This window comes from Embiotoca jacksoni, unplaced genomic scaffold (genome assembly GCF_022577435.1).
Source record: "Embiotoca jacksoni isolate LCO1_2020_lvr unplaced genomic scaffold, fEmbJac1.0.p SCAF_15, whole genome shotgun sequence".
Taxonomy (NCBI): domain Eukaryota; kingdom Metazoa; phylum Chordata; class Actinopteri; family Embiotocidae; genus Embiotoca; species Embiotoca jacksoni.
The window spans coordinates 1874326-1898530 of NW_027185285.1; the positions used below are offsets into that span (position 1 = coordinate 1874326).

General features: G+C 41.5%; 1 protein-coding gene across 3 annotated transcripts; it reads left to right on the top strand.

Moving 5' to 3' along the window:
- The first annotated feature begins 4247 nt into the window (after positions 1-4247).
- ints1 (integrator complex subunit 1) lies at positions 4248-22450 on the top strand. 3 transcript variants are annotated; one of them, XM_069148744.1, is made up of 48 exons: positions 4248-4351; positions 4683-4811; positions 4911-5201; positions 5329-5525; positions 5874-6011; positions 6114-6273; positions 6372-6477; positions 6695-6881; positions 7090-7235; positions 7320-7461; positions 7589-7765; positions 7856-7964; positions 8055-8175; positions 8277-8354; positions 8447-8604; positions 8890-8989; positions 9071-9162; positions 9265-9325; positions 9413-9610; positions 10108-10237; positions 10822-11001; positions 11145-11294; positions 11371-11550; positions 11658-11762; positions 11856-12023; positions 12322-12433; positions 12516-12674; positions 12767-12913; positions 13015-13113; positions 13392-13516; positions 13714-13968; positions 14069-14228; positions 14308-14439; positions 15183-15351; positions 15973-16114; positions 16225-16340; positions 16434-16521; positions 16634-16884; positions 18403-18532; positions 19268-19401; positions 19513-19705; positions 19811-19935; positions 20057-20166; positions 20380-20493; positions 20595-20665; positions 20756-20847; positions 20990-21099; positions 21296-22450. In XM_069148744.1, exons 2-48 carry the CDS (start codon positions 4757-4759, stop codon positions 21409-21411), a joined length of 6579 nt encoding a protein of 2192 aa, XP_069004845.1. In that variant the 5' UTR covers positions 4248-4351; positions 4683-4756; the 3' UTR covers positions 21412-22450. The 3 variants fall into 3 exon arrangements, with proteins under 3 accessions (XP_069004845.1, XP_069004846.1, XP_069004843.1); XM_069148745.1 differs by having other exon boundaries at positions 8893-8989; XM_069148742.1 differs by having other exon boundaries at positions 4275-4289; positions 8447-8613.
- Positions 22451-24205: the final 1755 nt, after the last annotated feature.

Sequence of the window (24205 nt, forward strand, 5' to 3'; positions counted from 1 at the left end):
TCTTACTGTTTTTCCAAAGTACTGACGTTAGACACTGACAGTTATGAGTCACACAGGAATACTCCCTTAGAAGCTTCACAAAGTCCTGCTTCCAGCAAAAACTGACAAACCCCTTCCATTTGGTTTTCTTCACCCTGGCTTTGCGCCACATGGGCAGATCAGTGTAGCTTTATAGTTACTGTCATCGTTTATGGCTAATGACTCAGCAGATCAGCCTCTTCCCCGGAATTGCATGTGGAATCAGTTGTTGACTGAAGATGGTGGACCTGATCCTTTCATCTGTACGAGAGTATGTTTCGAGTAAAAAAAAGCCGATGAACCAGATGTGTAATCAGATTTGTGTTCTTGTCAGTCTTGTATCACTATCATGTTGACCACAAGGGACAACACACCATTTCCTGTGAGTGGCATTTCTGTAATGAGTTAGAAACATACATCATTTGGTGAACCAGGTTGCATTTTTCACTTTCGAGATAAAATAGAAACACTGCTTTGTTGTAGTCTTAAATTAAGTTAAAGCATCAAGGTTTGAGATAAGATTTGTTTTCATCATCAGATTAGAGATGAGATTACATTAAATACGTTAATTCAGAATTGTTCTGAGAAATCAGATTGGATTAGATTGCATTAGATTAGAAAGGACATGTGACACAAGATTAAACAAATAAGACTTGGGCACAATGGATTAAAATAGAGGTGATGAGATGAGATTACGCTCCTTGACATTTATTTTAAATGAGATTACATTTGTTCTGTAGACGTGAGCCATGAGATTAGAAAAGAGATGATATATAATTAAACTAACAATAACATTAAAAAAAAAAAAAAAAAAAGACTGATGTTTGTCTCTTCCCCCCCTGAATCCGTCAGCAGTCAAAGACGAAAAAGACAACAGTGGTGAGACAAAGTCACTGTAGGACCACTGATATTCTGCGTCAGTCAGACATCCAGCTGCTCAGTCAATGCCATACCACCCAATCACTGTCCATCTGGCAGCAGCACAATGTAGCTGACCTGAAATACACCCGTTGTGTCCAACAAAATAAAAACAGGGCACCATGTGCAGCAGACTGTTAGATCAACTTGCTGTGGGGTCTGGGGTTCTTGCAGGCAGTTTTGGATTACAGGAAGTAACACTGAGTCACTAATCTTGCTTCTTTTTGACTCAGACTGTTGAACTCAGAAATCTGATCTGGTACAAAGAGGCCCCCTGTTGTAAGGGGACCATTTTTACCTCCAAATGCTCTAAATTATTAGTGAACAAAAGCCTGATATTAACCATACAGGGCAGTTAACTGCAGTAATAGCATTACCACTGACTTAAATAAAGTCACACTGCATAAAAATATTAAATTCTATACACGTTTTCTTCCCTCAATATCTTTCCACAGTGTTCAGGAATATCTTGCTGAAAATACCCGACACATTAGACAGCCGCCTCTGGCACACTTTGAGCCGTATACGTAATTTCGAAAGTTCGAGAATTGTTTTTGCAGATTTGTCGATTTCCCATATGACACAAGATTTAATTTGGAGAACTTACTGAACATTCCACTGACTTCACCAAAATGTGTTTCATATGAAAACACTTTACGTAACCAGCTGGCAGCTTGGAGCTGCATGGAAATGAACATGAAGTTACAGTAGTAGGGGAGGCAGCGGAGCAGGAGCAGGCCATGGTGAACTATTACTATGTTTTTACTTAAAACTTCACCAAACTGAAAACTCTTTTATTACCAAAATAAAAGTTTTGGCTTTTGGGAACTGCGAGCTGAAATAAAAGGAATGGAACAGTTCTGGTAAAACACAGAAAGAGAGAAACATCTTTCTATACTTGATAGTCTTGTCGCAGCTGAGCAATGCTCCAGGAATGAACAAATCACGGCCGCTGACCATGGGTGGGACTAAATATGGACATTATTAAGGGTGGTGGAGCTTTGATGCTCTGATTTTATTTCCCTCTGGGAATGGAAAGTTGTGAAAAAAGAGACATAGGTTGTTGAGATAAAAAAAATTGCATGGTGTCCTTGCTTTGACATTTCAGACCCATCATCACGTAGTTCCTAGTTTTACAACTTTCTTAATGACATAAGACCAATCTTGTTTCCTTTTGGATGTACTTTGTGGCTGCTATGTGGTTCAGTGGTTAAATGTTCTTTTGTCATGGCAGGTTATTTTGTTTAGAAGTAACTGCTGTTTTCTTAAGATTATATTCAAATTAATATGTACAAAGGATACAATTCTGGTAGTAAGAAATAACATAGAATAGAGACTGCTGCCACCTTGTGTTAAATCACTGTAATTTAAAGCCAGCATGACATTTTAAACTGGTACTACCTGTGACCCCTATAGGTTTCTACTTTTACATTGGAACAAAAACAAAACCCTATGAACTTCCGGTAGGAAATAATATTTCTTAAAACTACTGTCGAATATGGAAATATGTGAGGCCATTAACAACATGTGCTGTTTTTCCAGAGATAATAAGTAATTTTTTTCACAGAAATTATTTTCTTGATGTGATGATCAGAATCAGATTCCTTGATGAGGGGGAGCCCACCTTTTCAACATAAAGCTCCCAAAACCGTTTCAGTTGCAAGTAATGCTCGTTTTTTTTTATTTTTATTTTTATTTTTTTTATCATTTTAATGTTATTTTAGAAAAAGGTAGCTTTTAGTGCCATAGGGTTGTCTCCAAAATGAATAAGAAAACAAGATACGTTTTGCATGTACTGTCTTTTATGGATTGTGCCTTGTGTGAAAAACACACATGACGAAAACATTGTCCCATCAGCCCTATATATGTCCCATATATAGATAGTACACATTGTTTTTTTTGTTTTTTTTCCACTATAAGAGTCAGGAATCCTATGTAGCTATTATCATTTGAGGGAAGGACTAAAGTCTGTGTATGATCAGGTACAGACAGCTTTCACACCGGAGAGATGAAACAAACGTTAAGGGCTCAAAGCTAAAGTAGAGGGGTAATGTCTCACCAGGACCAGTCTGAAGGTGGAGTTAAGAACTGTGTACAGAAAAAACGAGGACTACAATTATGACTATGCAATGGCAAAAACTCTGCAGACACTGTCACTAGTGGTGGGGAAAATCCTTTCCCAAACAGCTACCGAACCCCATTAAATTGTCAACATCTGTGTTTAAAATGAACCAGTGTTTTGACGCGGTTGATGCAGACGGCAAGATGACATCTGCTGGTGAGTTCTTGGTCTTGTATTTTTACACACATGAATTACAAGACCATGCAATGTAATCAAATTATAAATCAACTCATTACTCTCATACTTGGTGTTTTTGTAGTACAGGGTGCAAAAGTGATAACTTTAAAAACAGTGACTCTCTGCTTTGAATGGCAGACAAGGTATTCAAAACCAGCATGACAGCAAGGCCTTTTTTTTTTTTTTTACTTGATGTATGGTATGTTAAACGGACACTATAGCTTTGAAAGCTGCCCATCTAACAGTGCATCTATAAATCTAATACTGAACACTTTTCCAAGGGCTAAAATGTAATTATATAATCATATACTAGATTTCGCAATAGGTATGAAGTAACAATTTAAGTAAAACCACAATGTATTTATTTAATTTGTTATAAAAAAAAAAAAAAAATCTTTGTTTTTTTTCTTCTTCATATAAACAAATTTTGGCGTTTCAGTGCCCTCCTTAGGAACAGCGCGTAACTACACTTCCGTCTGTTTAGACAGTTTTACTTTGAAGGCATTGACCGGAAGTTACATTAGTTGTTACTATGGCCACCAGACGGCACACACATACACGTTGCCCTTCGGTAGTAGGTAATTACGCCTCTATCGTTTAAGTTTGCACAGCAGACATACTTCAGGCAGATCTTTACAATACACAAGTACAAAATGTGGCATTTTGAACTTTTGTAATAACGCCCCCTGCTGGTCGCAGTGAGTAACTAAAAGTCTCGTCAAAGTAGACGTAAAAAAAAAAAAAGTAAAAAAAAAAGTAAAGCTTCCGGTTAAAAAAAACTTCAAAGTAAAACTTTTGGTCGCTCTTGCCAGCTACATGCACTCACGGCAACTACCCAGACGCCCAAAACACAAGTATTTAAGACTTTTGAAGCGAGGCATCGATACTTCTTCCCGCTTTTAGGAGGTTGATCAGCACCGGTAAATTAACTTCCGGTGTACCCGACCATCCCCGGCGCTGGAGGGCGCTGGAGGGCGCATCGTTCAGGGGACCACCAGTCCAGAGAAGAACAAGCCACCATAGCTCGGTCCTTCTCAGTTTTGAGGCGGTTAATGTCAGTAATTATTGTGTAAAGAACGTCGTTCAGGTTGTTTTTTTTTTTTTTTTTTTATCACGGTGAGGTTTTTTTTTTTTAAAACAAAGATAATTAACTCTTAGCTCGCTTTCATTGCTAACGCGTGACGCTAAATTTGCTAAGAGCCACATAAGCGTTTTGCCAGATTTGTTGTTGTTAGCCGAGCAATTTTTTTTGTCCCGTCGGTTGTACAGATGTAGTTAACAGCTTTAAGACTGACCATATCTTCTGAACTTGCTCTTATATTGCTAAGTCTGTTGTCTTTGGCAGCCCGTTATATGTTTTTGATTTAGGTTCTCAAAAAGCCAATAGATGTTAGCACCTAGCTAATGTTCCTAACGTTGTGTTTATTCTTTGTTTTGTCACACACAGGCCAACCTAAGCTCGGTCATGTCCCCTGCTCAACCTGCTGTGGGTTTGGTTTAGACTTGTACCTGTCAGTGAAGATGAATCGTCCAAAGCCAACGACTCTCAGGCGCCCCAGTGCTGCCAAACCTTCAGGTATGACTTGACATCCATCCATCCATCCCGAGTGTTATCGTAGTGTCTTGGCGTGATGATAGTGTCTAAGCAAAAATCTTAACTGTGACTTTTCCCCAGGTCATCCTCCACCAGGAGATTTCATTGCTCTCGGGTCGAAGAGCCAGGCTGGAGAGTCCAAAGCCCCCGCTGTCCTCCTGAAGCCAGCGTCCACAGGTTTACCTGCCGACAGAAAAAGAGAGACTTCCTCGGCTCTGCCTTCCTCATCGGGTCTGTCCAACCTCGCCAAGCGACCCAAACTATCCACCACCCCTCCAGTCAGCGCCCTGGGACGACTTGCTGATGTCGCAGCTGTGGACAAGAGGGCTATATCCCCCTCAATAAAGGAACCGTCAGTCGTACCTATTGAAGGTAAGTCACTGGCTGTATGTCTGTATTTCTGAAAGAATTGCTAAAGTTGACATGGAAATGGCTGCGAACCCTCAGTTGATGACTGCCAAAGCAAGTGAAGCTTCATGTTTTTTTTTTTTTATGGCAGTTTCTCCAGCAGTACTGCTGGATGAAATTGAGGCTGCAGAATCGGAGGGAAATGATGATCGCATTGAGGGATTGCTGTGTGGAGCAGTGAAACAACTAAAGATGAACAGAGCCAAGCCTGACATCACACTTTACCTCAGCCTCATGTTTCTGGCCAAAATCAAGCCCAACGTTTTTGCTACTGAAGGAATTATTGAGGTAAGACCTCTAATGCAGTGATGTTTTAATATATATGCCCAGAGGAAATTAACTGATTTATAGGGACCAGTTTTAACCATGTAAGACACATTTATCTTAATGTTCTCTTTAATTTTAATATAATGTGAAAGTCATGACAAAATAGCGATGATACATTTTCAGCAGTGTAGTTGTACAATCATTTAACTTAAGAGTTGAATAAAAAGTACATTTTGATATTAAATGCATTGCACAAATAGAACGTTAGTCTTGTAAAGTCAGTGAACATCAGTATTTTTTCCTCAAGTGAACCTCACAGATGATGGAATCTGACTAGATTTGTATTATTTTCCACTTTTTTGTCACTAGGCCTTGTGCAGCCTCCTGCGTCGGGACGCTTCCATCAACTTTAAAGCTAAAGGCAACAGCCTGGTCTCTGTTCTCGCTTGCAATCTGCTGATGGCAGCCTACGAGGAGGACGAGAACTGGCCAGAGATCTTTGTCAAAGTGAGAATGTCCAGATAATTCTCAGAAATGATATGTTGGCAACCTTTTATTGCTGTCATGCATGAGACATTTATTCTAATTGGTCAATTAATGCATTTTCAGGTGTACATTGAGGACTCGCTGGGGGAAAGAATTTGGGTGGACAGTTCTCACTGTAAGACTTTTGTTGACAACCTCCACACTGCTTTTGGCACAAGGATGCCCCCAAAGAGCATGTTACTGCAGGCGGACACTGGCCGCTCTGGCGGAGATCTCAGTGCAGGTATGGTACATTCACAAGATGCCCCGGCTTGTTCGGAGTTAGGCTTGTCGATGTCGGAAACAAGTGCTAATTGGTTATGCTGCTTTTCGGTCTTCTAGGCAGCAGCCCTCATCCCTCAACCCCAGATGAGGATGACAGCCAGACTGAACTGCTGATAGCAGAAGAGAAACTCAGCCCTGAGGACGAAGGACAGGTTATGCCGAGGTATTAAAGCTCCCACATAGTTGTGACTACTTTTACAGTGTACAGTCCATTCTGATTTGTATATCAAATTTATATTTTTGGTGGACGATTAGATTGTGGTCTTTCATTAATATTTCTCAGTTGAATTATGTAGAATGATGCTTACAAAAATGTACTGAGTTCCTTGACGTTTTTTTTTTTTTCTTCTTCTCATCCACTGGTCTGATTTGATCTGCAGGTATGATGAACTGGCAGAGAGCGTGGAGGACTACGTGCTCGACGTCCTCAGAGATCAGTTGAACCGCAGGCAGCCGATGGACAATGTGTCCCGAAACCTGCTGCGTCTGCTCACAGCCACGTGTGGCTACAAAGAGGCTCGACTCATGGCTGTGCAGAGGCTGGAGATGTGGCTCCAGAACCCAAAGGTGAGGGGTTTAACACTGATAACGACAATACTTTATTTTAACAGTATTTTGTCACGTGTTCTTAAGTAGGGATCCTGATCATTTGTCACAGTATCTTTGTAAGTGAAATGTTAAATGTATCCTCTGATGTAGAAAACAAAACAATCAAAAGTAACTGTTTATTGATTACTAAGCATTAACTCTTATATTTATCTTTTTGTGTGCTCAGCTGACTCGACCAGCTCAGGACCTCCTCATGTCTTTGTGCATGAACTGCAACACCCACGGAGCAGACGACATGGAGGTGATCTCCAACCTGATCAAGATCCGACTCAAACCTAAAGTCCTCCTCAACCACTACATGCTGTGTGTCAGGTCTGTGCTTATTGTCCTGCCTCCATCTTGTCTTTAAATCTCAGTAACTCACATTTAACTGGTGCTTTGGATGTGATTCTCCAGGGAGCTGCTAAATGCACACAGAGACAACCTGAGCACGATGGTGAAGCTGGTGATCTTTAATGAGCTGTCGAATGCCAGGAACCCCAACAACATGCAAGTCCTCCACACAGTGCTGCAGCACAGCCCAGAGCAGGCGCCAAAGGTGGAACTAGACTCTTTTGAATTGTATAAATAATGTTATTATTAATTTTATTTCGCTTTTAAATTCTGGTTTGAAATTCCTTTATTTTCTCAAAATTGTCTTTCTTCTTGTATTGTTGCGTCTGTAGTTCTTGGCGATGGTGTTCCAAGACTTGCTGACCAATAAGGACGATTATCTCCGTGCCTCCCGAGCTTTGCTGAGAGAAATCATCAAACAGACCAAGCACGAGATCAACTTCCAGTCCTTCTGCTTTGGTTTGATGCAGGAGAGGAAGGAGGCCAGCTACGTGGACATGGAATTCAAGGTAAGTAGACACCAATATTCCCCAGCACTGCCTCATTTGTTCCTTTATTTACACTTGACTCTGAACTGTTTATATTCCTCTCTTGTATAGGAGCGCTTTGTCATCCAGGTGACTGACTTACTCACCGTCTCCATGATGTTGGGCATCACTGCTCAGGTCAAGGAAGCCGGCATTGCATGGGACAAAGGAGAGAAGAAGAGTGCGTGCTGTGTCTTTGCTCTTCTAGTTTAATTCATTATATGAGGGATTGGCTTCGCCTTGGGTTGAACATGTCTCCGGTTTGTTTCAGATCTGGAGGGGCTGAGGTCGTTTCAGAATCAGATAGCTGCCATTCAGAGAGACGCTGTGTGGTGGCTTCACACTGTGGTTCCTACTATCAGCAAAGTTGGCTCAAAAGACTACATTCACTGGTCAGTATCTGCATGTAACTTATGTGTTTATTGTCCAAACTGCATGAGCTAGTCATACTTTCTGCTCTTGATAAATGATTTATCCCTTTTTATGTCCGCAGCCTTCACAAAGTGCTTTTCACAGAGCAACCCGAGACGTACTACAAGTGGGACAACTGGCCTCCAGAGAGTGACAGAAAGTGAGTCTCCCTCCAGCCTTCACAAATGAATAACAGTTTTTTTTTTTTTTAACAACTGAGACTTTACGGAGCTAATTGTTTTCATCCCTCAGTTTCTTCCTCCGCCTTTGTTCGGAGGTGCCTCTGCTGGAGGACACACTGATGCGCATCCTGGTGATCGGGCTGTCGCGTGATTTGCCTCTGGGTCCGGCAGACGCCATGGAGCTCGCAGATCACCTGGTTAAAAGAGCTGCTGGAGTGCAGTCTGATGGTGTGCATGGTGATTCCATTTTGGCTGGAAATGTTTATGATCACAGTTACAGATGTTTATGTTACACTCTGGCAGAACATTTGGACATAAGTAAATGCTTGTGCGTCAGTTTAACGAGCTTCCTTAAGTCTTCCAAGAGTCAACTCCTTATCTTTGCAAATCTTTGCTAAATCGTGCCAGGAAAGTGTGAACAAAAGGCAATAGTTCATTGTTATAGTTTTCTTGGCGTGGTTCTTCAGCGTAGCATTTGTAAGCCACAAAGCTCACAGACTGTTTCTTATTAAGCAGATCTAGAGGTCCTGAAGGTGGAAAGGATCCAACTCATTGATGCAGTGCTGAATCTGTGTACATACCACCACCCAGAGAACATTCAGCTGCCAACAGGGTACGTCAGCTGTCTGTAATGCCTTTTAATGTCACGTACGGTTTACAGACTAAAATAACAGATGGCTCCTATTGTTCAAAGGTACCAACCACCAAATTTGGCAATATCCACGCTCTATTGGAAGGCATGGCTCTTGTTGCTTGTGGTGGCTGCATTCAATCCTCAGAAGATAGGTAAACTAATCACACACATATACACATACTTATGATAAGTTGTTATATGTATTAAAAGCAATATTTTTGATAAAATATGTTGTCTGACAATTTTCCCTTTAGGTTTGGCTGCCTGGGATGGATATCCTACTCTGAAAATGCTCATGGAGATGGTTATGACAAAGTAAGCAAAGGGTATAAATGAGAATAAAACCATTTAAATATGATAATGCTGAACAGCTAACACACCTCTGTCTCTCTGTTTCCATAGTAACTACACATACCCTCCCTGCACCATTGCGGATGAGGACACAAAGACAGAGATGATCAACAGGGAGCTCCAGATCTCCCAGAGAGAGAAACAAGAGATCTTGGCCTTTGAGAGCCACTTGGCAGCAGCTTCCACCAAACAGACCATCACAGAAAGCAACAGCCTGCTGCTGTCTCAGCTTACCAGTCTGGACCCACAGTAAGAAAGCGAGAGAAATGACTTCAGATTTGTGCTCCTAAATTAGAACCTTTGAAATACCATATTGTGCTGGGAATATGCTCAACTTTAATACTCATCATTTTTACATTATACAATCTCACTATTTTGGCATCACCATTAGATGTTCCACATAAAGTCAAAGCCTATCATTAAAGGAATATTTCCTTAAGTCCTCCAAAAAGGCAGGCTTGTAAGCATCTTCGTAAACAAATTGTATCCTCAAAAAATATGCCTTAGTTATCAGCTGGAAAAGTTGCTCAAAGTGGGAAGTAGGGGTTTCAGACTCAAGCTATACAGATCTGAGACAGCTGACCTAGACAGTTCTATTTGTTATGCTGCATGCAAGTCTTACAACATAATGGTCAGCAAAATGTCCTGTGTAACTCGATCAACTTGTGAGCTTTTAACAGTAATAATAAATGTTCAGAACATTCTTGTGATGGAAAGATCGACTCATGGCTGTTGTTTGTGTTCAGGGGTCCTCCTCGCCGACCTCCTCCTCAGGTCCAGGAGCAGGTAAAAACTCTCAACCAGTCTCTGCGTCTTGGTCATCTGCTCTGCCGCAGCCGCAACCCAGACTTTCTTCTCAACATCATCCAGAGACAGGTAAATGGCCTCGTACACAACTGACCCCGCTTCAACAGCCCCCAGCTTTATTTTCCTAAAGTTTCAGTTTGTAGTTTCTTGAATATGGCTGCTTTTCTTGTTGGAGCCTTGGTCTTGTGCATGTTGATTCACTCAGCTTTCTGAGACATCTAATGAAAAAGAGCCATCATTAAGAAAGTCAATTAATCAGGCGTGCTACTCAGTCTGTTGCTCAGTTTTCTCAACCCGTCTTTACTTATCACCAAAATCTAACAGAGTTGAGGCAAAACAAATTACGATGTTTTAAAACGTGCTCAAAGTCTTTGTCAGACTGCCTCTAACTCACACAAAACGGACACATATGTTGCCTTCAAAATAGACATCATGCCTCGACAAACATAACGTGTGTCAGCTTGGTGCAAATACTTGTTATAATGACCCAGAATTTAAGCTAAAAAGGTACAGCATTGGCCAGGAGCAAACAAATTGAGCCTAATATAATGTACCGTGGCTAAAAGAAGAGACAATATGACATTAGTCTTTGCTTTTGTAGTGTCAGTGTGACTCCTTTTAACTGTAATGCATTGTTTTTTAATCCTTGACAGGCTTCCTCTCAGTCCATGCCATGGTTGGCTGACTTGGTCCAGTCCAGTGAAGGGTCCTTGGATGTGCTTCCAGTGCAGTGCCTGTGTGAATTCCTTCTGCATGACGCTGCTGACGACAGCCTGCCAATCGAGGACGACGAAGAAGGAGAGAGCAAAGAGCAGAAGGCCAAGAAGAGACAAGTATTTTGATTATTTGGGATTTTTGTCTTGATTACAAGGCACTGGACATGCAGCATGCAACATTTTTTAGATACATTTTAATTATACATATTTGCATTCACAAAATGGGACTGTTGGATTGATATTATCTCTGTTCCTGTTAGAGACAACAAAAGCAAAGGCAGTTACTTGGACGGCTCCAGGATCTTCTGTTGGGTCCCAAAGCGGACGAACAGACAACGTGCGAAGTGCTGGATTACTTCCTGCGTCGTCTCAGCTCCTCCCAGGTGGCATCGAGAGTTCTGGCTATGAAGGTACCGTATCGAAAACAGAACAAACCTCTAGTCGCACTGTAACCAATTATTTCATGTATTGCGTATTTGTGTGCAGGGTTTGTCGTTGGTGCTCAGTGAAGGAGGCTTGAAAGATGGAGAGGAGCGAGACCAGCCAATGGAGGAGGACTCTGCAGATGCTGAACTGTTGCCGGGGTACCAGTGGCTGCTGCAAGACCTACCAAAGCTCCCCCTGTTTGACAGTGTGAGGGGCATGACATCCACTGCACTGCAGCAGGTCAGTGTGATTTAGAAGTGAACTGTCATTCAGTGGAAATAAATGTATGACTATTGAAAAGTAGGAGTTTAAAGGGTTTGTTTGTTTGTCTGTCTGCTCCTTTGAAGGCCATTCACATGGAGACAGATCCACAGACGATCAGTGCCTATCTCATCTACCTATCCATGCATGCACCAGTGGAGGAGCAGGCTTCTCATAATGACCTGGCTCTGGTAATAATGGCAAGCTATTTACAGTTTCGCATTACGTGATTTTCTCTCGCCAGTTTAGTTTTCACAGAGCAGTCTTTCTCTTGCTCTTGGCAGGACATTGCCCGGCTGATTGTGGAACGCTCCACCATCATGAACAGTCTCTTTTCCAAACACTCCACCCGGCCTGAGTCGGACGCTGTGCTCTCTGCGTTTCTCACTATCTTCTCTAGCTACATCAAGCGGATGAGGAAGACCAAGGATGGGGAGGATCTTTACAGCTGGGTGAGCGCGTACGAGAGTTGTGTTACTAATTGAACTGACATTTACATCATGGGAAACTTTTTGCCTATATTCTCACTGTTTCAGTGATTTCATCTTCAATACATAAGAAATATTCTCGCAGTTCGAATTTGTGATCTTGTCCTTTTCCTGTGATCATTCAGTCAGCCAACTGAAATACATTTTTTTAAATGAAGGTTAAGTCTTGTATTGTAACTATAGGCATTTACTATTTATAAAAGTGTGGATTTACTTGATAACACTTGTGCTCGACAATTCTTATGTTGTTTATTGTTTCCAGTCAGAATCTCAGGACCAGGTGTTTCTGCGCTGGACTACAGGAGAGACCGCTACAATGCACATTCTTGTAGTCCATGCCATGGTTATCTTGCTGACTCTGGGGCCACCCAAAGGTAGTCTGCTTCACTTTAAAGTTCAATATTTACATTGTTAAACGGGCTGTAAGAACGCGTTTACGATTGTGGATTTTTACAGGAGAGAGTGATTTCCATGCTCTTTTGGACATTTGGTTTCCCGACAAGAAACCTCTACCCACTGCCTTCCTGGTGGACACCTCAGAGGAGGCTCTTCTGCTGCCAGACTGGTTGAAACTGAGGATGATCCGATCTGAGGTCTCCCGATTGGTCGATGCAGGTACGACCTGGTATTGTATACAAAGCTGTGTGCTGCTCACCGAGTAAATAATTGCTTTCTTTTTAATGGACCCATGCACGTATTTCCTGCAGCTTTACAAGACCTGGAGCCTCAGCAGCTGCTGTTGTTCGTGCAATCCTTTGGCATTCCTGTCTCCAGCATGAGTAAACTCCTGCAGTACCTGGATCAGGCTGTCTCTCACGATCCTCAGTCGCTGGAGCAGAACATCATGGACAAGCGTGAGATTTTGTCTACTTTGAAGCACTTAAAAAAAAAAAAATGTCTTGGATTCATTTAAAATCTTCATAATTGAGCCTAATGTGTATTTCCTCTGCAACAGACTACATGGCCCACTTGGTTGAGGTGCAACATGAGCGAGGTGCCACCGGGGGGCATACTTTCCATTCTTTACTTAGTTCTTCTCTTCCTCCACTCAGAGGTCAGACTTTATCCTCCTAATGGTTGTTTATGTGCAATTTTAGCTCCTACAATATTTCACATTTAAATAAATATGGCTTTGTTCAATGTTTATCCTCATCACTTCTCTAAACTTTAATTTTTTTTAATGTTTTTAATAATATCAAGATTTGATTTTTACTCGCACATAATCTGAGATGTTTTAGGCCTTTCATGTGAAGAAGATGACAAAGTTACATAGTAGAAATGTATGTAAATTATCAAAATTACTTAATACCCCTATTACATTATCCCTGACAGATTCAGCTGAAACAAGTAAGGCCAAAGTTACCGTGGAAACGCCTCATAGCTCTGTGAAGATGAGAGCAGCCAGTCAGCTTCCTGCAGTCGGGCCTGATGATGATTTCACAGGGATGTTGCTTAAGGTAAGATTTACAATTTGTTTGTTTCTCATCTCTTTGTGATATTTTCTTTTCTTTTTAACTGATCGTCTGTGAGCACTGTTCTTTTTGGGCTAAATGCCAGTTATTAATTGCAAATAGTTTCACATCAAAACATTTGAAACTGTTGTTGAGTGACTTCGCTATCAAACCGACTTGTTTGTTTTCCTTTCCTTCCACAGATTTTCCCTGTAAAGGTGGACCCTCGCTGGCACGGCCCTCCTCCCAGTCAGCTCTCCCTGGCCCTGCAGCAGGCCCTGGCTAAAGAGCTTATGCGAGCCAAGCAGGGTCAGATTCAGCAGGGTGGTTTGGCCTTTCGTCTGCTGCAGGCATTCTTAGCCCTGCTCTCGTCTGCCCATGCAGCGCCGATTGTCATGTCAATGCACCGCAGCCATGCGCTCTCGTGTCCACTTATGCGCCAACTTCACCTCTACCAGGTAAAACATACGGACAGGAAGTGCATAATTCTGTATGCTGCTTTATAAAGCCTGTAATTCTAATATTTCTGTCCTTTTTTGTTTTTGTTTTTTTCTCCAGCGTCTCGTGTCCCAGGATGTTGCTTTCTCCTCACTATTCCTCAAAGTCACTGTTGAGATGTTAATCTGGTTGGACAACCCAACTGTGGAGCCGGGGCCACTGAAGACCCTCCTCAAATCCTTTGCTGGTCAGAACTCTCATAAACACAGACACAGTGATGGTAAGAACCCTGACTGTTTTATTTCTTCAGATGCATCGTTTTATATAAACAAGGACTGATAAGTGTCTCCGCTCTGCAGTCCGTGCAGGTTTCCTTCACCTGGCTGAGGCCTTGGCCTATCGCAGAGATACTGAAGTGCCACTGAGAGCCGTCATGGCGATGCTGAAAGCTGGAGAGAGATGTAATGCAGAAGCTGAGCTCATCGGCAAAGGTATTACTGGAGTCACTGTGTGGATGTGAAGGTGCATTGATTTTTGTTTGAAAGATTAGTCGATAGAGCATCTGAAAAAGGAAGTTAATCAACTACTTGGTTTTGGTGACTTAAAGGAGCAGTATGTAGATTTAGTAGCATCTCAGTGACAAACTGAATAACTCCTCCCTTTCCATGCATGTAAAAGAGTCTACGGTGGCCCGGAAACTCACAAAAATGTGTAGGGCCCTCTCTAGTGCCGGTGTTTGTTTTGGCTATTCTTGCTTGTGTAGAAATATGAAGGTGCAACATGGTGTGCTCTGTGGGTTTTTTTTTTGTTTTTGTTTTTTTTTGCTAATTACAAAAGGGTACCTCGGCCTACAGCTTAGATACATCGGTTTATTGTCATCATGGATTGTTGCATTTTCAAATTTTTCTATCAGTTAAATAAAAGTATAATTTCTGACCCTTCTAGATTTTTTTTATACAGGTAGCACGAGACAAAAATAGTCCTTTACAATAAAAAGAAAACAAAAGCAGGGATGGTGAGAAAAACAGCAGCTTGAATCAGTAACAAAACATCTGGTGAAGAGAATCCATTTTATTGGTTTGAGGAAATCATATGGTGATATATTGTTACATCCGCAGTTTGCTGCCACGAAAGCACACAAGCTGCTGTCACATTTAACATTTAGTTTTCTTTTATAAGCGTTCAGTTAGGGCCGTCCAAAGCCCACTACTGAATGTGCTATTTGTTATTTCAGTGTTACAAGGACTAATGGAAGTGAAATCGCCATATCTGGAGGAGCTACTGTCGCTGTTGATGACTGTGGGTACACAGAACGGGACGGCTGGCCCTGTTGCCATGGTGATTTCCTTGCTCCTTCAGGAAAGTGAGGAGCGAGCTGTGAAAAAGGAAGTGGATTCTAACAAGTGAGCTCTGCAATTCTATTTCCCTCTCAAGTCATGCAAGAAACATTTATATTTGACAGGAATAAATGACAAACACGGCTGCCTGTGACAAACATAGCAAAGCGGCGCCGGCTGTCTGTGGCCTTGTACTCGGAAACTAACTACTGGGTTTTGTTCGGGATGGTTTAATTTTGCAGCTTTATTGGGGCTTTTCCAATTCACATGCTGTGAAAATTTACAGGGAACTGCATTTACCTCGATCATGCCGGTGAGGCAGGTACATACTAACGAGCTGTTCACTGTCTGATCAATGTCTGATCTGAGGAGTGCCAGTAGATGGAGTGATTGCACTTATTTGTGTAGAATAGTGTCTGTAAATTGTTGGTAGAGAGTGTGTCGCCCTGTGATTCTTGTGGGCTAAAATCAATCAATCAAAGGCAAACGAAGCAGCTTTTAAATGAAACGCAACAGGTGCAATTTTGGATTTGTTGGATGTAATGAACAGTTCATTTTCTGAACACACGAAATGACTTTGTTAGTCGTATTGTGGATGTAATGTGCATTATTTTTGTTTGAAGTCTTGATTTAGGCTGTTGAAGTCAATAGAAGTTGAATTACATTCCTATAAATGTAACATTCTAGTTTGACCGTTGCCACTGGCTCCGAGGTGACGAAGTCGGGACTGAGCTGTGGGCTGCTCGTTGATTGGCTGGAGCATCTCGACCCTGAAGTTACTTCAGTGTGTTCAGACCTTCAGCAGAAGCTGCTGTTTGCCCTCAACAAGGTAAGATAAGCATTGTCTGCAGATAGTGTTCTCCTCTCGTCTTATCACACCGGAGTAGGTGTTTTCTCGGCATTAGCGACGCATCCTCTCTTACTGTTTATCTGTTTAAGGCACGAGGCACACCAGCCTACAGACCTTATCTTTTGGCCTTGCTGACACATCAGTCAAACTGGTCCACCCTGCTGCAGTGCATCGGTGCTCTTCTCAGCAAGCGCAGAGACTACAAGTACGTCATTTTATTAAACGTTTTTTCTTTTCTTGATTTTTCTTGAGGATGTTGTTTCTTACATGGAGAGTTTGCCAAATTTCTGTTTCTCAGACTGGACCCATCGTCAGCTCTGGACTTCCTGTGGGCGTGCAGCCACATTCCACGTATCTGGCAAGGACGTGACCAGAAGATCCCTCAAGTAGGATAAAAATAAAAACAAAAACCTGCTTATAAAGTCCTTACTTAGCAACATCAGAGGGAGACAGTTCTGAAGCTGATGATGATGATTTTTTTTTTTTTCTTCTGTGCAGAAGAAAATAGAAAAATTTGTGCTCCGACTCAGTTCAGAGGAGCTCATCAGCCTGGTGGACCTGATCCTGTCGGAGTCGGAGCTCAACGGTCGCGACTCGCCCCACAATGACAGCAGCGGTGTGGGCCAGGCCTCCTGCTCCCTCATCCAGTCCAGACTGCCCCTCCTTCACTCCTACTGCAACGGAGCGCTGGAAAACATTAAGAAAGTGTCGGACTACCTCATCAACTGCACAAAGAAATGGGAGGACAGGTAAGGTGTATATTAGTTGCCATCCGGTATATATTCATTATGGACACCTCTCTTCTCTTCTTCACATTTCTCTTGTTTCATTTCTTTTTGCTCGTCCATCCACAGTTTATGATACGTATGTTCATTACAGTTTGCCAAGCACAATTTACCAAAGTGCTCAGCCAGTCCATTTTGACACATTGTATTGTTCTCTCTAATAAGCCCGAATACTGAAAGTCTTTTTTTTTCTTCTTTTTTTTCTTTTTTTATAATGTTATGGTGTGCTGATAAACTTGGGGTAAATAGCACAAGGTTTTACTTCTCAGTGCAGATGAACTTTTCAGACTTCCTCTGTCAGCCACAATGCTGCGGACCAGGGAAAACTCGATAATTAGGTCTATTGGTGTGAAATTAAAACCACCAGAAGTCGTCTGTACTGTGATCTCTTTAAAAGCTCAGTGTATTATAATGAAGGCAAGAGGATTAAGGCTGGAGCTCTAAACTTGCCTGTGTTGTGAATTCCTGCTTTGACTTAGCTGTCAGAGATCAGGGTGCAACTCTTTGTGGAGGCAAAACCTCCTTTCATGAATATGTCTCTGGTTATTAAACCACTTTAATGAGGAAACTTTGGCCAAGGTCAAGCAAAATTAGCTTCAGAATTACAGTATTTTAAGTACAGCTAAGCTGTCTGGTAAAACGGTTGCTTGTGGAAAATATGGCAGGATAAAAACATGTTGAAAGTAAAGGGTTTTGGCCTTGTGTGGAATAAACACTCGATTGTATGTTAAGCATTCTTCTTGCAAGAGCTTGCTGTCAGATAAGCTGGTGTTTATTCCAATTACACACAAACTATTGAACAGCGACTAGACGCTTTCCTCATGGTCAAGGTCACTGTGATTTGCTTAATGCACGGCTGTAATAAACTCTTCACTTAGTAGCCAGTGCATCATTTGAGCTTGACAAGAGCCTTAGGCAGTAAGAGGATTTTATGAAAGTGCAGTCACTTGAAAGCAATACCTCTGAATTACATTATGCTGTTCATGTCCCTCGTTTGCATTAATGTACATTAATTATTGTCGCTTGTAGACAGAAACAATTGAGGACTTTATTGTGCTCCCTAATCTCTGATTTCATGTCAGCTCTGTTGATGATCAAACTGAAAAAGACAAGTGAGAGTGAATTGGAGTACTTTTTCTCTGAGAGTGTTTTATAATGTCAGAACAACTATAGAGTAAAGCCCACTTGAGTAGAAAAGCTGTGACAGGGTTTCTGTGGCCGCACAAAACTGGTCAGCCATTCACTGTCAATTAAATAGCTTCCAGCTACACAACTCAATGACATCAGGGATTACACTTGATTATTTTCCATATTAAGCTTGTGGCTTCAGATTGGACAGCTGAACTGTTCTTAAGAATACAAATATAAAATGTATTTTCCACAAAGTGAATGTCTTATTCCTTGATGCCTTAACTCATTGATGAAACCATAGCATACAGTATACTTACTTTTTGTTGGTTGTTTTGTTTTGGCTCTAAACAGTGCGATGAGTAAGCGGTGCCAGAATTTGCTACTGCAGATCTATCTGCACTTCCCCGAGGTCATCCAGCACGTTACCCTGCCTGAAGGCACGTTAAGCAGCGGAGGGGCCGCAGACGGCAGCAGCTGCAAGGTAAAGATGTGTTCGTGTTTTACACGTCACACGGTTCTTGCTAAACAAAACCAGTGATTTGTTTTTTTTTTGCAACTGAATTGAATTTTGATGTGCTGCTTTCGTGATATAATTATTTCAATTTGTTTGTCTTGTGAATATTATAGAGACGTCAAAATTTGACCAGAGATTCCGCACGTGTCATCAAACGTCTGATTAAATGTAGCCACTTCCTACATAAGTGGATTAAAACTGATTTTTGTAAGTCCTATTAAAATTAAACACAAGAAGCGCGAAACACTGACGTACGGTCACGAAATAGGGAAAGTTTAATCGACTGCTCGGCACGCTTGACATTTACCCACAGAAAGTTTTCAGAGTTTCATTGATTGTGCCTCTCTTTTTATCGATTGTGCCTGTTTCAATATCTTTCCTCTACTGACTGTGCCTCTCTTTTTTATCTATTGTGCCTGCTGTTATCGATTGTGCCTGTTTTTATTGATTGTGTTTGCTTCTGTTGATTATGCCTTCCCCTTGCATTTTGCACCGCCCCTCGTGTTGCCTGGGGGAATGAAAGGTGGAAATACATTTTGGCTGAAAATTGTTTTCATAATCAGAATACTCTCTTCATAAACTATTGTGTCTTTGTCAAATAGACACGCTTTGTTTTGTGCTGAATACTATTGGACAAACCGTTCTTCAAACCATGATTTCAGCATGATATAGATTGTAACTTGGGAACGTAATGTCTCTCAGCTGGATGTCCTGGTCCATCGCCTGGTCACACTGCTGGCTGATATTGGAGACTCAAAGTCTGCTGAAGGTCGTGTGTCTGATGCTAACCTCGCCTGTCGGAAGCTCGCTGTGTCCCACCCTGTCCTTCTACTCAGGTAAAAAAAAAAAAAAAAAAAATACACCTTGTTGCAGTTTTTGGGGTTATGACTAATTTGTGGATTATCTGCTGCCGTGTTTAACCTGCTGACTGTTGTTTCCCCCCCCAGACACCTCCCCATGATTGCAGGCCTCCTGCACGGTCGCATGCACCTAAACATACAGGAGTTCCGTCAGCAGAACCACATGACATTCTTCAGCAACGTGCTGGCCATCCTGGAGCTGCTGCAGCCGCTTGTTTTCCACAGTGATCACCAGAGGGCGCTTCAGGACTGCCTTCTGTCCTTCATGAAGGTCCTTCAGGTGGGCTGCTGGCAGGCTTTCGGATCAGACGTAACTCGTTTTTGATGAGCTACAAATCAGAGTTTAACGGCATTTGCATGTATTTGTCCACGTCTCGTCTTGTAGAACTTTCAGAGGACTCGTTCTCCGTTGGTCTTCATTAATAAGTTTCTGCAGTTCACTCAGAAGTACATAACGCACGATGCAGCAGCAGCCATTCCTTATCTACAGAGGCACTCTGCCATCTTACAGTAAGCGGAAACAGTATCTTTTGAATACATTCGGCGATGATTAAACATCTTGAATCAGTTCTTTTTCAAACTGTTGATGTGATTTTGCTTGAAAATGAGAGATTTTGTTTTGCTGTTTCAGGTGTATGTGTGCAGAAAATCCAGACCTGGTCCAGCTGAAGTCTTTGCTCGCTGGGCTCACTTTACCAGTGAGAAGGTCCTCTGCAGAGATTACAGCAGAAGAAAGAGATGGTAAACGCAGTTGTAATTACCAGCCTCACATCCTCTGAGTGCTTTGAGTTTTTACAGAGCCCTCGTATATCTAAAATATAACAACATTCAAGCTGCAAGTAATCCTGAATAGATGGGGTTAAATTTTCAGCGGTACCTGTTACGAGCAGTTTTTGTGCTACAGTTTCCACAGAGGCTTACATTTACGAAACGATTGTATTTGCTCTTTATCAGATGACTTGTCGGCTGGTTCCCTTCCCCTAGTCAACATATCTGCCTCATTTTCACTGAGTGCTGCAGACATGACAATGTATCTGAAAAAGATGTCGAGAGGAGAGGCAGTCGAGGGTAAACTAACATTCTGCTGCAGCAATTTCACCCGTGTATGTCCCAAATCACACTGAGTAATGCACTCTTTTATTTCTCCACATAATGCCATCTGCTCATAGATGTGTTGGAAGTGTTGACAGAGGTGGATGACAAGTCAAGGAGGAGCCCAGAGATCATACAGTACTTCATTGTGAGTCACAAACAACATGCACAAAAAAAAACAGAGCATGTCTTGTTCGTGTGTAACACATCGATCACCACTTTGCGTTGCTGTTTGCAGAATGATCTGCAGAGACTCATGACGTCTTCTGAGGAGCTGTGTCGGAACATGGCCTTCAGTCTGGCCCTGCGCTGCATCCAGAATAATCCCTGGTAAGGTTACATCGCTACGTCAGGACAAACCAGCCAGTAAAAGCAGGCTGAGAAGAAAAAAAAAAAAAAGTCTCTCATTGTTCTTCAGTCCATCTGTTTACATGTTTTCTTTGATACCATCTATGTTTTTTTTGTGCCACAGCCTGGCAACAGACTTCCTGCCCACTTTCATGTACTGCATGGGCAGCGGTAACTTCGACGTGGTGCAGACTGCTCTGAGAAATCTCCCAGAATACGTGCTTCTCTGTCAAGGTACGGGAATTCTTAATAAGCTACATCCTTGTTGAGGGTGAGCTGATCAGAAGCTCTCACTCCCGTGCCAGAAAACACAATATCGTTCATAAAGAGTATTTATCATATCGTAATTAAAGTGATTTAACAAACCATACAACCGTAATCGTCACATATTTGCAGCTGCGTGACGCACTATACTCTCTTCTCTCTCCAGAACATGCGGACATCTTGCTCCACAAGGCGTTTTTGGTGGGTATCTACGGGCAAATTGACACCAGTTCAATGATCTCGGAGTCCATGAAGGTCCTTCACATGGAAGCAACAACATAACAACCCAGCGTACAATTCCACATCTGATTGGAAACCGTGTCGTTCCCTCTCTGCATTCCAGAGCTCGATTACTATTTTTTCTAATTCCCTTCAGTTCAAACATTTAATTTGATCAGTACAGATTAACAAACTCGGTGGCTCCTCGGTGGTGCAGATTAAAGGATCCTCCACCGAGCTGCTATAGCAACCAGTAATGTAATAACTTCTGGATAATTTAATGACTTCACAGAATGCATTAAGATTCCCTTTAAATGAGTAGAAAACAATTAAAACTGTACCATTTATGTTACTGTAATAATGCAACAATTAGAGCGTGTGCTACATTGTACGGGATGCAAAAAAAAATTCAACGATGATATAATAATTCACACTAAAAATGGAAAAAGATAACTACATGAAATAGAACATTAATAGGCGCCGTTAGTAAATCAGCTATATTAGTTCAAGACAGCAGAATATGTAATACTGGAGGAATTGTCAACAGGAATTGCTAAAAAATAGATATAGAAACAAATATTATATTATCATTATTACACAGATTGTTTTGAAATACTTGTAAAAGCTGTTTTGGTTGTGATTTAGAGGGAGACTTTTGCATTTCTGTGGTTATTAAATTATCAATAGAATACGTTATTACAGAGCCCCATGAGAAAAATGTTTTTCTACACGGTTTTGGCTTCATATTTTTATTAGTATGAATATGAAACGTCAACATTATTGTACAGTTAATATATTTAACTGAACCTTTTTGTATCAAGGTGCCTCATCACAGCAGTGTGTATCAGTGCTGTAGCAATTTGGATTTTCCAAAATCTACGAGAGGTTGACTTATTTATGAGACTGTATCGTCAGACAAACTTTGTTTGTTTTAGCTGGTCATCCCTTTCTTTGTGCTAAAAAAACTTTCATATTACTAAAACTAAGAAGCCAAAATACAAAAGTGTTTTCATCCCAAACAATGTTGTGAATTCCTCAAATCCCCGAACACCATCGTTAAACCACATTAGTATGAGCTTAATAAAATACCTTTGAAATATGACTTTTTTTTCTTTTATCGTTTCTTATTCAGCTTTAACTGACATAAAGTGAGCTATGTAAGATTGCAGAAGTTATCTGTTGTAGTTCAGATGCTCAGTGAAGACATTTCACTGCAACTTCATTTGTAAAGCAGTTTTAATGTTGAAATCATAAAAACGGAAATTTCACACGAACCCACGATTACTTTTCCAAAAAAAATATTCTAGCACCTCAAAAAAAAAAGGTTGAGAGGAAAAAAAATAAATGGTGTTAGGTTTCATGTCATTCCATTAATTCTTGAATCCTGATAAAACTAGAAACAGCTGTCACAGGTACGCTCGCTCTTCACTGGAGTGTAACAGACAAATTAAAGGCGTGATGCTCATGCTGTGGTGGAAACCATTTTGCCATGAAAGTGGGAGTTGTTTTGCCCAGTGCCAGTGACTTCATCTGAAAACCTCTTGATGGAGTCAAAGGGATAAGTTAAACAATGTGTAGGCATACTGGTAAACAAGGAAACTCCCTATTGATGGTAAATTAACCACGGCGATAATTGTTCAATCACACAGACCAAACGCTTCTTTGAAGGTGAGATGTGGGTAGGCCATTTTACAGCAGAATGCTGCCGGTGTTTTGTTACATAGGAAGACGTGGAGATGTAGCCACAGCACTGCTGAGGATACTCGCTGAAGGTAAGACATGCCCACACTGGTGGGTCAGTGGAATCTGTCATTCAGAAATAACAGGCGTTCAGTGAGATACGTGGACGGGATGGTTGAGAAGTAGGCTGTCGAAAACTTCATTAATGCTGCGTTTTCTTTTAAGAATATAAAACCGTTACAAACCCGGTGGTGTAAGTTCTTCAAATTTGATCCAAAACAGCCATTTAGGCCAATTTATGGAGGAACACAGATTAAATTAAAAGCATTTAATGCGTTTATACACCCATTTCTATATCTGACGCGGTCATATGTGAACCCATCATGCACCATGCCTGCTCATCTCTGTGCTGTTTCTGTTTGATGTGTTAATTGCACCTGTATGGTGTCCTATAACTGACCAAAAGCTCTGTTTATGGTTATCAATCAACTTACGACACAAGTCCTAGCAGCTTGGGCTCTTGGTCGGGCGCCAGCATCCTATTGGCTGGGCAGCAGTGAGGTGGAACAGAGATGAGTGACAGCTAACGAGGAAGTGGTGGGAGGGGGTGGAGGCTCCCGGCCTGTTGCTGAATAGTCTGATGGACCACTGACAGGTTAACAACCTCTGCCTTTATTCATCACACCAGGCTGGGTGCCCTCTCATGCAGCTGCTCAGAGCCAATTGCTTCTTTGTCGATACTAAACATTTTTTGCTTCGTGGTAATAAAACATTGGATAATTCATGTTAAAGCAACCGTGAGCAGAGCTGAAAACTAACGCTGTTTTGAGCTGCATATTTTTGCAGTGGGCCTTTCAGACTAAAAGCATACATTTTAAAGCAAACATTACATTTATTTAATACATTGAACGTCAACCTCATTGGCTTGTTCGTCATGACCCCTTAAACACAGTGTCCACTCTTGTTGTGTGCAGTCCCACAATAGAGATTGCTCAGACAGTAACATCGAATAATCTATTCACAAATATTATATTTCCCCCAAAAAGGCAAAAAAAAAAAAAATAGCAAACAAATTCATGCAGTGTAACTTTGTTTTGTCTTCTTTCCTACCTCATTAGTCATATTATGCCCCCGTCCACTCAAAGTTTAGTTTTTGACACTATGGAGGGAACCTGTC

Coding starts and splice junctions, on each gene's coding strand:
- ints1 (XM_069148742.1), top strand. CDS start 4,757: ATGAATCGTCCAAAGCCAACGACTCTCAGGCGCCCCAGTGCTGCCAAA. Junction 13,114..13,391: donor TTCTCTTCCTCCACTCAGAG/GTCAGACTTTAT, acceptor TATCCCTGACAG/ATTCAGCTGAAACAAGTAAG. Junction 20,848..20,989: donor TGCATCCAGAATAATCCCTG/GTAAGGTTACAT, acceptor TTTGTGCCACAG/CCTGGCAACAGACTTCCTGC.